Source organism: Phoca vitulina, unplaced genomic scaffold (assembly GCF_004348235.1).
Source record: "Phoca vitulina isolate PV1807 unplaced genomic scaffold, GSC_HSeal_1.0 scaffold5, whole genome shotgun sequence".
NCBI lineage: Eukaryota > Metazoa > Chordata > Mammalia > Carnivora > Phocidae > Phoca > Phoca vitulina.
In genome coordinates this window covers 12,516,062-12,528,770 of record NW_022589708.1, presented here as the reverse complement: position 1 = coordinate 12,528,770, position 12,709 = coordinate 12,516,062, and the positions used below count along the sequence as shown (strand labels likewise).

The 12,709-nt window shown below is 48.3% G+C and overlaps 1 protein-coding gene across 2 annotated transcripts in view; it reads right to left on the bottom strand.

Annotated features, from left to right (window-relative positions):
* STK24 (serine/threonine kinase 24) overlaps positions 1-12,709 on the bottom strand; it is a 111,266-nt gene that overhangs the window by 61,933 nt on the left and 36,624 nt on the right. For both annotated transcript variants that reach the window (XM_032402725.1, XM_032402724.1), the window contains exon 2: positions 2,976-3,206. In XM_032402725.1, the coding sequence (XP_032258616.1) occupies positions 2,976-3,206 (231 nt within the window). The remainder of the gene's footprint in view (positions 1-2,975; positions 3,207-12,709) is intronic.

The following is a 12,709-nucleotide window of genomic DNA, read 5'->3' as shown; positions in this document are numbered from 1 at the left end:
AACAAAAACCACAGAAAGCACAGTAATTTTCAACTTAGTGTCAAAGACCCACTGACCCATCCGTCTTACGTGTCAATTTAATTTGTATCTTACCCAACAGTTAGGAATTTACGAACCTAAACTTCATAAGCCTACCGAGATGCTAAAAGAGCCTCTGGCTCACCACTGAGGCTCTTCGTCTGGGCCAAGGGACTTCGTGAAACTGTTATACAGGAACCAGCAGATAAGAGTCACAGGTCTGGATTCTTGTCCAGCCCAACTTATGAGAGCTACTATTGTTTAACTAGAGAAGTTCCTTTATGTTTTTAATCCAATTAGACAGAATCGGGTTTTACATGGTTTAAGAAGCCAAGGTCAAGTTTTCACAATGGTGATACTATTTTTGGCATTGTTGAGGCAGCTCTAGTCTCTAAAACACAATCTGCCTAGTAAAAGAGAAGACACTCTAGACAAAAGTTATCCAAACTTTTCATCCTCCTGAAGACCGTCAGTGGAGAACATCATTCTGGGAGTTATTCTACTTCCTTTACAGAGTAAGTGGCTTTGGAAAGGGACGGCTGGCTGAGCACCAAGCCCATTGCCTGCTCCAGGAAGCTCGTGATGAGATGCTCCTTCCCGGCCTCTCCATAGTCAGGTGTGATGGTATGACTGGGGACTGGCCAGGTAAATGTGGGCAGAAAAAACGTGTTCCATATCTAGGCCTGGGCACATGGACACTTCTCACAGGAGTCTCCATTTTAGCTCCCACAGTGACTTAAGGCCCACGAGAACAGCCATGCACGGAAGGTGGAAGGAAGAACAAGAAAGGAGGAACCAGGGTTCTTCAATCACTGTCTGGAGGAAAACTGCCCATAAATCAGGACTACCAGCAAGCAAGAAATAAACTTGTATCACATGTGAGCTATTATAAATTTAGGGGGGTTATTCTAGCAGCTGACATCACTGGGCAACTCTGGATCACGGTGAGGCTGACTTGAAATGTATGTTCTAGAATCAGTGACTCAAGCAAGAACAGGACATACCAGACGGAATCTCTAAACATGTACAGTCAACCCCATGTTTGGCCACAATAAAGCAATCTATTCCAGCACACAGTAAAAATTTTGCTAGAGAACTGGGTTGAAAAAGATATCTTTGAACCACTGATCCATTATTTCCATAGTTAACTATTAGCTAGCATAAATCACCAAAAATTTGTGAGAACCTTCCACCCTTCCTTTGCCAAAGGTACCATGATTCATATTAAAATATAACATCAACATACCACATGAAATGCAACTCTGAATTTACTATAAAACTACTGTCAAAGTCATTTCACAAAGAATAGTAAGTGATCTAGCAGACAGAGTTCAAGTTGAGTTTCTTCGGCTATTTGTTTTTCTCAATAGAAATTTAACATCAAGAAGACCTTTGCTTTCCCGTATGGAAGTCACACGTGTTCTCTTGGACCATGACAATCAAAGCATACAGTGCTTCCCTCTCTGCCCTGTCAAGACCCAAAGTGGATGCACCCCACCCCAACATCCATTGTTATCATTGGCATACTTCCTCCTCCTTGCTTTGACCTCAGTGAATACGTCCTTCATTGCAAGGTAATTTCAGAGATGGGGTATGAATAAATTAAGGAAGGACATTAACACTCATTAAGTAGCTACCACATGCCAGGTATTTTTGCATACTTGATACCATTTAATCTTTGCAAAAATGAGGTATAGACCATAATTTTCCATTTTACAAATGAGGAAGCAGGGAAATTTTTTAAAAAACAAATAAACTTGCTCAAAGCCACATGCCAAGGCAAGCAAGATTCAAGTCTAAGACGTCAGACTCCAAAACTTATTCTTTCCATTTTAAAAGGCTGCATTTGGCCTACGGCAGACTGCCATCCTTTGCCATTTGAACCTATGTCATATTGCCAAAAAAAGACTGGATTACCACTCGATTTTTATTTCTTTAAATATTTATTTTAAGTGAATCAATGGGTTCTCAAAATGTCCATCTTTCCACTTATACCTTATTATCCCATTTCCACAAAATCAAAGCCTGCACTGTCCCTTCTGACAGCAGAGTAGGTGTTGAGCTGCAACATGAAGAATTTAGAGGATAAACCCGGGTCGGAAGGAAGCCTGGCCATACATTCTCTGGGCTAACCGCTGCCTCTCTCTCAGGAAGTAGTTCTTCCTACCTATGAAGTTTTAGTTTCCACAAGAGTTATTTTAGAATTTTTGTTCACCAATTCTTAAGATTTCCAAAACCCCACTTCAGAAGATACTACACTGTTAAGGTCAGTAAAACAGGCATAAGTGAAGGGACTTGAAACCCAACGGACAGCCTTATGCTTTCTTAGTGGTGTAACCAGAGTGCCCAACGACATCTAAAATGGCCCCAGGAAGGACTGGAACACCATTCTCAATGCTTGTCTTTCCTACTCACAGAACTAGGTGAAATCAAGGACAACGTGTAGTGCTGTACTGTAACTCTTTTAAGTAATTATTTACTTACCTAGAATTCTTCAAAGTCAAATGTAGATGAACTAGCTCACTGAACATTATCAGTTCCAGCAGTTTTTAAAACAACATTAAACTGCATTTGATAACTGAAAATATCAAAAGGCTAATATTCTTGGGTCAGCATGAGTTTTTACGATAAACCATGCTAAATTCATGGTTTTACGGGGATCAATTCATGGTTGTCTTTACAATACCTTCAGAATAAATGTGTCTTTGATGACAAAGTCCCACTCAGAAATACTTTCTTCCTTGAAAGGGAACGCCGACACTTTAACCAAAATATATTTCTATAGGTGACATTTAAGATGATAAAACTATCAAAGCCAGGTTCTTTTGATTGCAAAGGTCAGAACATTTCTCCTTCCTCTGAAAGCCCGCTGTGCTACCGACATCCTTCACGTCCACTGCTCCAACTCGGTCAAGCGCCACATCATGGAACATCGCGTTCTTATTTTCAAGCCTTACCTTCAGATAGGATCCATAATATTTGGTTACATATGGACTGTCACACTGACTCAGCACTGTGATTTCTTGTTGAATGTCCTCTATCTCATCTTCAGCTTCTTCCAGATCAATGATTTTTATGGCAACCACTTTCTGAGTCCGAAGGTCAATGCCTTTGAACACCTCACCAAAAGAGCCCTTTCCAATTTTCTCCAGTTTTGTAAAAAGCTCTTCTGGATCTGCTTTCAGGTTCTGTAGGAGAGAAGGAAAAGAAGAGAAACTTCAGTAACTCACAAGATGGGGACGGATTTTCTTTTTTCCTTACAAACATACAGAACACAGTCTTCCAGTCTTCTTCATTTAAGGGTCAAGGCTGGTTGTGACCACAGCTCTTCACACTCAGGACACAGAGATTTCTAAGCCTCACCTCTATGAAACCCGGCAAGTGTGCAAACGAGAACAACAACCCAGTTATTAAATAAAAACTAAAACACTTATTTCAATGCATTAGGATATATGGATTTACTGAAAAACACTCTTATTTAAGCAAATATTCCACTTTTCTCCTTCTGCTTCCCCCTGCCAAATTTTCTAAGTTCAGGTTGGTATACACTGTAATATAGGTTAACTAGCACTTAATCATTTCCTAACAAGCCATGTTTGAAGTCCCGCAAATGCAGTCCTACGCATCTTTACCTACAGTACTACCTTGGCCTAAATATTTTAACCAGATCCCAGGAAACAGTAAGAACCTGTTTTCTTGTGTCTCGTAGACATCATGCCCTTGAAATTGCTTCTGAAAGCTCTTAATCACTAGCGTGATTAGGTGAACACACACACACTGTGTACATTTCCAAGGGGACTCCCAACACCCATCCTAACGGCTCCTTGACCAGAAAGATGTGTGAGCAGCTGAGTTCTCAACAAGCAGCAACCTGTCAACCCCAGGGGGTGCCTGGAAATGGTATGGGGTGAGGGAGGGTGTCTGTCTCAAACTGAGGGGCGAGACTGACATTCAGCAAGGAGACTTAGGGCCACTGCCTATCTTAGCACGAGGAACCGCCCAGCCCAAAATACCGCTGGCACCACCCGAAACCCCACAGAGTAAGACAGGACCCTGACCCTGGGAGCCACCACATTACACACCTTCCCTCAAAAATGCCGCCCATGAGTGACAGGATGCCAGGCCCACCCTCAAAGTCTACCAGTCCTTGTAAGGAACAGAAACATGGAGAAGGAAGGAAGATGGGGAAGGAGGAGGGCTGAAAAAGAGGGAGGATAACAGGCACAGGAAGAGGAGGTATGGAAGGGGGAAATCAACACAGAATTACAGCAATGTTGGCAGCACTGTGAGTTAGCGGAGCTCTGTGGGCCAACCAGGCACTAACCGCTAATTTGCTTTCAAGGTGAAACACAGAGAGTTCCAAGCAGTGCCTTATGAGGAACTGCTGAACCCCAGCCCGCCCATTTCCAGCGCGGAGGTGCTGCTTTGTGCTACAATGTGTACCCCGCAGAAATAACGTACCCTACTAACACATGCGCACTAAGTCATGGGTGGGCTCACGGACGCCAAAGAGGCCCCGTTTTTGAGACTGCACACTGAACAAGGTAAAAGCTCACAAAACCCACTAACTCTATCAGTAAAAATGAACAAAGTAAGCGAGAAACGCATCCCGGGTTGCCAGGAAAAAGGAACATGAGAGAGACCACATCCATTTTCAGCAGCTAGAAACTCCCGTTTCCAAACCCCTTCCCTTACCTCCTTCCCTCTGGGATGAGCGGGGGTGGCCCTCCTTTTCTTCAAGGCCAATCCTAAGCGCTGAGCTTTGGAGTCCATCCTTCTCACCCCTGGGCCGTGGCTTCATCAGTACCCTGCTTCGCTGCTCCCTCTTCCATTCAGCCCTCTCTACAGACCCATTGCCCTTGGCAGCCTGCTCGGGTTTCTCCCATTTGAAAAAACAAACACACTGGGCTTCCCTGGTTGCCTTCCTCCTTCACCTTCTCCTTCCCTGAGAGTTCCCTGCAAGTCACTGGGTCCAGCCAGGTGCCCCGCCCCTCGCCGGTCCCTCTGCAGGCGGGCTCCAGCTCTGGCCACCAGGGCTGCAGTGCCTAATCCAATCCTCCTCCACGAAGCCCTCCCTCTGGTAACTTTCCAGTCCCCTGGCATCCAAACCCTGCTCTGCACTTGTCTCCTCCCCATCCCGCCCCCGCCCCTGCTCCCAGAGGAGTCTTCCCACCTCCGCATATCACAGGCATTCCCCCCTGGGGCTCCACACTGGCCCTCCTACCCCTTGGCTACTTCTCCCCATGCAGTTTCACGTTTGGGGCTGTGTTTCCCAAACCTGGCTGGTCAGAATCCCCTGGGACACATGGGAGATCCCAAAACTCTCAGTCATCCATGGGGCAGGGGTACATAATCCATATTTTTCTAAGACCCCAATTAATTCTGATGAATAGCCATCCTTGAGGAAAAATGGTTTTAAATTTTCATGTATATGGTAACTTCCAAAATTGCCAGCTCCAGCCCTGCCTTTTGAATTTTAACTCCTAAGATCAATGACTTGCTAGATATATATTTCTACATGGACACCTCAAGCTAAAACATACATGAACTGCACTTGTCCTTTCCTTGAACTGGCCAACCCTCCCACACTACCTCCTTCACTAGACTAGAAGCTGAGGGAACTCAGGGACCATGTTTTACTCACTTTTATACCCATGTTCCTGGGCACAATGACTGATGGCCAATAAATGTCCCCGGAGCAGAAAGAAAGCCCCAGCTTTACACTGACACAAACACCATCTGGGGTAGATACTACAAAGAATATCCCAAATCAGAGGGACAGAGAGCCCAGGAAAGAGGGAGTGGGGATGGCAACATCTCCAGCTTGCAAGGGTAAGGAAGCAGTAGTAAGAGCCATTTGAATTTGCAGGAACAGTGGTTCTCAAGTCTTTGGGGCATCAGAATCACCCGGCAGGCTTGTCGGAACACAGACTGCCTGCCCACCACCCCCCCCCCAGAATTTCTGGTTCAGTAAATGTGGTGTGCGGCCCAAGAAGCAGAGAGCACCCAGGTGACGCAGACTCCACCGGTCCAGTGACCACACTTTGAGAACCACTGCTCAGGAGACCTGGGGAGAGAAGCAAAGCAGCCCTGACAAGCAGACATGCCACTAAGACATGGCCTGTTCCAGGTTAGCTCACCTGACACCCCTCTGGTAACTGTCCCATCCCCGTGCTAAGAAGAACAGCGGCATTTCCTTTTTGAGAATTAATAGAAAATGAAGCCAACAAAAATGTATCCAAACTCCCACAATGTTGGAGAGGATAGCGTGGGAGCCTGCTACCAAGATAACTGCCAATTAATCGCATCTCTCTATGACCATGCCCCTTTGCAAAGTGACTGGCACTCCCTCCCAGCAAGAAAGAGCCTACATCCCCATCCCCTGAATCTGGGCAGGTCTTGACACGTGGTCTGGCCAGCAGAATGTGGGGACTTCTAAACCTAGGCCTCAAAAGGGCTGGTGAGGCTGGGAACAAACGCATGTGGGAGGGACCCACTCAGCCCCTGCAAGCAGCGCAGCTCAGGTCACCCCCAGCCCCACCACTTGCTCACTGCAGCCACTTGACAGCCCCCAGCAAAGGCCAGCCAAACTGCCCTGTCATCCACAGAAGCAGGAGAGAGAATAAATCTGTTGTTTGAAACCAGCAGGTTGTGGTGGGTTGGTTACTCACCACCACCAACAGACACCACAGTTTATGATGCTGAGAAGGAGCATGCTGGCCGGACAGCGTGTGCCGGGCCGGGCCTCAGAGCTGCCAGGGACCGTTTACTGCTATATGCCCCTCGCTACCCCTACTCTTTAAATAAGACTATCTGCTGCGGTTACCCTGTCCCAACCTTGCCATGTTTGTTGGTTGGTTTGTTTTGGGGGTATCTTTTCAAGTCACAGCTCCCTGAATCAAGAGAAGCCAGATCTAAGGAGCTGCAACCTGGTGGCCCCACCACGGCCATCCTTGGCTGAGGCAGGCAGAGCACAGACTTTAAGGTCGATGCTGTGCCACAAGGGAAGGGCAAAAACGGGAGATGAGTATATCCTGCAGGTGTAAAGACACGGATCCTCAGGGACAGGAAGCAAGCTGGTAGATTATTACAGTAACAACTCCATCCCCTTATGTCCACACCCCAAAGCCACTGTGCCCCTTGCCCCCACCAAGAGGTGGCCTGAATCAGGGCGGGCCTTGGGATTTCCTGTGACGCTGGGCTCTTTCCAAGGTTAAACCTTAAGAGGCCCTATAGCACCTGCCTTTGACCTCTTGGAATGTGTCCATCGGCACAAAAATAGGCCTGGGCTAGCCTGCTGGAGAGGTCACACGGAGAAGAACCAAGACACTAGCCACAGCCCGGGGCCAAGTGCAGACGGCCAGCACTCCTCCAGCTGACCACCAGCACATGAACGAGCCCAGGCAGGACCCACAGGAAAACCCCCAGTCAACCCCAGGAGTCATGAGCAATACTCCAGCATCACTGTTTCAGGCCACAACACTCTGGGGAGAGGTTACACAAGAACAGGTGACCAATTCAACAGAAATCACACATCACTGCAGGAGAAAAGTGTCCATCCTGGGGGAGGGGAGCAGGTGCAGACAGATGTTCTCTACTCTGGAGGAGTGTTTCATTTTAATAAACTGCCCAATTTTCCTTTGGCCTGATGGAAGACCCAGCTGTTCACACTATTGCTCGGACCCTCTCCCCCAAAGCCCTTTCCCGAAGCCTGTACCCGTGGAGTTGGCGGCTGCTGCTTTGTATCGCATCTGCTCGAGTTTGGTCAGTCCCCACTCTTTGCCACTGTGTTAGCAGCTGTAAACCAGGCTCCAGACTGTCCCTGGCATGAAGGGAGACATCTGCTAATACAGTGACAGCAGGGGACTCAACAAGCAGGGGACTCAACAAGCAGGGTCCCTTGCCCTTTGGCAATTCATTATCAGGCCGTGTGGCCCCACGGCCATATAAGAAAATCAGTGCCAACAATGACCTAGTTCAGAAAGCAACATCAGCATTCTGCTGCCAGAATCCACGCTACGAGGAAAGCAGATCTCCTTGGTAAAACAGGGGTCATCCCGCCCGCCATCTTGAGGATTTTCTTTCCAGAAAGGTTTATGCTGGGAGCGCCTGGGCGGCTCCGTCCGTTAAGTGTCTGACTCTTGATTTTGGCTCAGGTCATGATCTCAGGGTCATGAGGTCGAGCCCCATGCTGGGCTCCGTGCTGGGTGCGGAGCCTCCTTCAAATTCTCTCTCCACCCCTCCAAAAGGAAAGGTTTATGCTGAACTAAGCACTGGTCATCATCGTAGACGAGAAAGGCCTGCCGGCGCCTCCCCCCACCTATCCCACCCGGCTGAGGGGCAGCAGAGCCCCGCTGCTAGAGCCCCAGCCAGATCCCAGGCAGGAGCCAGGAAACGCAGTGGCTCCGCCTTCTCGGACACGGGGGAAGGTCGGGACCCTCCCGCCAACATCAGAACCTCTCCTGGATCAACACGGCTGGGGGGCCGGGAGCCCGGGGTGGGGTGCTGCCGCACATTAACATCCCACCCCTCACGTCCTGGACTTGTCACTCAGGAGTATCACTTAGGCCCACCCAGTGCAGATTCCCATCTGCACAGCTGACCTAGAGAGCCTCGTTCTGGGCCAAAGGAGGAAGGAGAGGCTTCGCACGATGGAAGAGCGTGGATCTCATTTATACGTTTACTAAACAATATGACCCCATAAGCTTCTCAACATCTGTAAATCTTTGTTTCCTCCTCTGACAGAAGGGTCAAGAGCACAGAGAAGGAACAAGAGAAGTACCGGTGTCTCCAGAGAAAAGCACTAAGGAGCGGGCACCCAGCGCCTTCTCACGGTGCCAGGTCTGCCCCGAAGGCCGGCCGACACTGACGGTTCTTCTCCAGTCACGGCTCCCCTGTGCCCGCAGAACCGCCCCCGGCTACGTCCAGAGACAGTCCGGGAAATGACACTTTCTCCCTATCACCACCAGGCTGCCTGTCTCATTAAACCTTAGCTACCTTCTGGACCTTCCTACGCACTCACACCTTGTCTTGTTTATTTTTAATTACAAGATCTAGAGAAACCAGAGCATTTGTTATAGTTAATCCTACTAAGGTCGGGATCCCTAAGAACTGACCAAAATAAGTGGAAGATGCATTCCCTCGGTGCAAGGCTCAGGCACAAGTCTGGGCTCTGGAAAAGCTCCTAAGCCCCGACCCCACAAGCCTGGAAAACCTTCAGGGCTCAAGAACTGCGGGACGAGCCGCAGAGCCAGGGCAAGTACCCCCAGGTGAATCCAGAATCAACAGCTGCACAGAAGCTTCTCACCGATTAAGATATGGAAGTTCCGGGGTGACCAGCTACCCTAACACCTGGGATCTCCTCGAAGCCCCAGCCACAGGAAATGGGCAGACACGGCACAGCAGAAGTTAGCATCCCGATGCCACACGGCACAGCGAGGGCAGGCCCACCTGCACCTGAGGGATCCCTCTGGAAAGAAAATCTACGTGTGCAATGACCTGCTCCCTACTCCAAGACTCAGAGAAACTGCAAAGCTGTGTCCTCCTGGAGCTCAGGCTTCTGCAACAATTCATAATCCCTTGAGAGAATTCATTAAAATAGTTCTAGGATGACAAGTATTTTATATTTTTAAACCTGAATAGCTATTACTGTTTTCTTTGGATCGTTTCTGGCAATGAAAAATGCATTTGGCATTACTAATCAACTTTCAAAGTTCCTTGGCTTCAGCTGTCCCACTTGCATAGCCACGCCATACTACACCGCTCTGGGTTAAAGCCAAGCTTTGCTCTTTGTTTCTCTCTGAGAAGAAAAAGGAGCCAAGTTTGATATGTTCTAACACTTGCTACTTATCACATTACCGTCCCTGCGGCAACAGAGAGCGCAGGATGGGGTGGGGGAGTTGTGGCAGGTGGGCCCCATCCCCACCTCTGAATCGGGCAAGCACCCACTCATGAACCGCAGATCTGTCCCCCCAGAGCAGAGCTCGGCCTCAGAATCCCCCCCCCAACCAGCACGCCAGGCAGCCACCACCCGTGCAGCGGACGGGCACCCAGCTGGAACTACGTGCCAGCCCGGTGCAGCCCCGCCACCCACGTGCCTCTGCCCCGGCTGCTCACCGTCCCTTACCTCCCGAATCTGCCCGGCTCTCCCGGCCCCAGTGCACCCAAGGCTACTAGCATTACTGTCTGCCGTTTCCAAGCTGCGAATTCCAGCCCTAATTCCTCTCCTATCCCGACCTCCAAACTGTGCCCATCTTTCTTCTGGAATGTCTCTCCATGCGGTGCCCCCGTCTGACTCCACAGCAGCTGCGCCTCCAAGTGACCCTGCTGGCGGACTTCAGCTTCCTCAAAGCCCAGGGTTTTCCTTCACTGCTTAGAAGAGCTGCGGACAATGCACCATCTCAAGACTGAAGTCACAGACACTCCCTGTGAATCTAAACCCCAGGGCTCCTTGCTAATCCCACTTTCTGACACCACCACCCCCGACTCTCCCGTCACCCACCTTCTCAACACTGTCTACGAGCACCAAGGGTTGTATAGTGTACGGTTCCATTTACAGAACATTCTTGAAGTGACAGAGTTAAGAGTGATGGAGAACAGCTGCGGGGTAGCTGGGGTAAGGGATGCAAGAGATGACAGGCAGATTTTTTTGTTGCAATGGAACAGTCCTGCATCCCAACTACACCCAAAAAAAAAGTACATGCAAAAACTGGTGAATTCGGCCTAAATTACATCTGCACCTGAGTTAACAGCATTGGGTCAACATCAATTTCCTGGTTTTTACAGTGTAAGAAGCTGTCACTGGGGAGAGCTAGGGAAGAGTACATAGGAACTACAGGGTTTTTTGCAACTTCTTGCAAGTCTTAAAGTATTTAAAAATAAAGTTATTACTAATTCTTAAAATTTTTTTTAAAAAGCCCAATCTCAACTTTGTGTCCTTCTATACCTTCTTTCTTCTGCAACCCGAGGAGGCCACCATTATTTCAACTCTCTCGGCGGGAAATTCCCATTTATTGCTTCATGCCGCTCAAACCTGACCACTCCCGTGAGCAAAGGCAGTGGCCCCAGTCTCCTGGTTCCCAGAGCACGTTTTTTATGCTGTGGGTAGAAAACCATATTAACAACATTTTACAGGTTTTCCCACTCGAGATTGTGATCAACCACTAAAGAATTTATCTTATAATCTCGCCAACCTAACCCAGCAAAGAGGTGAGCAGCAAGACAACATCCAAACTTCCTTAGAAAGCAAAGAAGGAAGAGAATCTCAAGCCGACTCCCCTTTCCAAGAAGGAAAGCCACAGACATATTCAAACAGTCGAAAACAAAAACCCAGCCCAAATCCAGAGCATTACAGGGAGGAGACCAGGAAAACGTAGGCACGGCCTAAAAACAGACCCAGTGTGGACCCAACAGCTGCTTTGCTCTCATTTTGCACAATCTCTCATTTGGGGCAGCAGCTATTTAAGATCTGGAGAGATGAGACCCAAATTAAACTATTGGGCAGTTATTCAGAACTGTCCTTCCCGATGCTTAAATTACCTGCCAAAAACTATGTTTTCAGGACTTGTGGAGTCCAAACACAGGAGTTCAGATCTCTGCTGTGCCAAATCACTAGCAAGTTACTGAACCACCCAAGTCAGTTTCCACAACTATAAAATGGGCTAACAGTACACTTTTTAGGATGCTGAAGAGATAAAAGAACATAAGGAAAACTGCTTTTGTTGTAGTTATTTTTGGTGTCGTTAATACTGAACTGTTCTTTCTGACAGTGCTTGGTCATGATTCAGAAGTTTCTTAAAAGCCTTTCACTTGAACTGGAGACAGAAGTAAAGCCCCAAATCACCTAACTCACAAACCAGTGCACATTCCACTGCACTATCCTAAAGTCAACGAAAATAATGAGGCCTTCCCTCCATCAGGAAAGGGACAAGGGAAATTCTAGGAGGCCTGAGGGAGCATCGTCAGAAAGCAAGAAGGAAACACCTGCAAAACTCCTAAGGTGCAGAGGCCAGCCCTGTGGCGGCCACGTGTGGTGGAGGTCAATGAACCACCAACCGGGGGAGCCAGGGGACCCGGCCGCCGGAGAGAGCACTGAGCCACGGACGCAACATCCCCACCTCCAATCAAAAGGCTCTGAGGTCTAAGAAATGATGCTAAGAACTATAAACAACGAGAAACTTCTGAAGACCTTCAGTTCCCTATAATGGTGACTACTCTATCCCATAAAACGGACACAGAAGGTAGGCTCAACTCCACAGGCAGTCTCAGAAGAGACTCAAAGTTAGATGAGCACAAGCAACTTTAAATGGAAAAGGAGAATTATGGCCAAGAAGGAAAGACGCAAAGGCACTGCCGGGGGGGGAGGGGGGGGACACAACACGCCCAAACACCTTGTCAAGAGGCTCATGTGGTTCCCAAACAGAAACACAGTTTTAGAGGCACCTGGGTGGCTCAGTCAGTTGAGCGTCCAACTCTCAGTTTCGGCTCAGGTCATGATCTCAGGGTCGTGGGATATAGCCCCACATCAGGCTCTGCATTCAGCAGGGAGTCTGCTTGAGATTCTCTCCCTCTTCCCCTCCCCCCACTTGTGCTCTCTTCTCTAAAATAAATAAATAAATCTTTAAAAAAAAAAAAAAATAGTTTTAGACAGTTGGTGAAAAAGACAGCTTACTAAAAATTCCTGAGCAGAAAC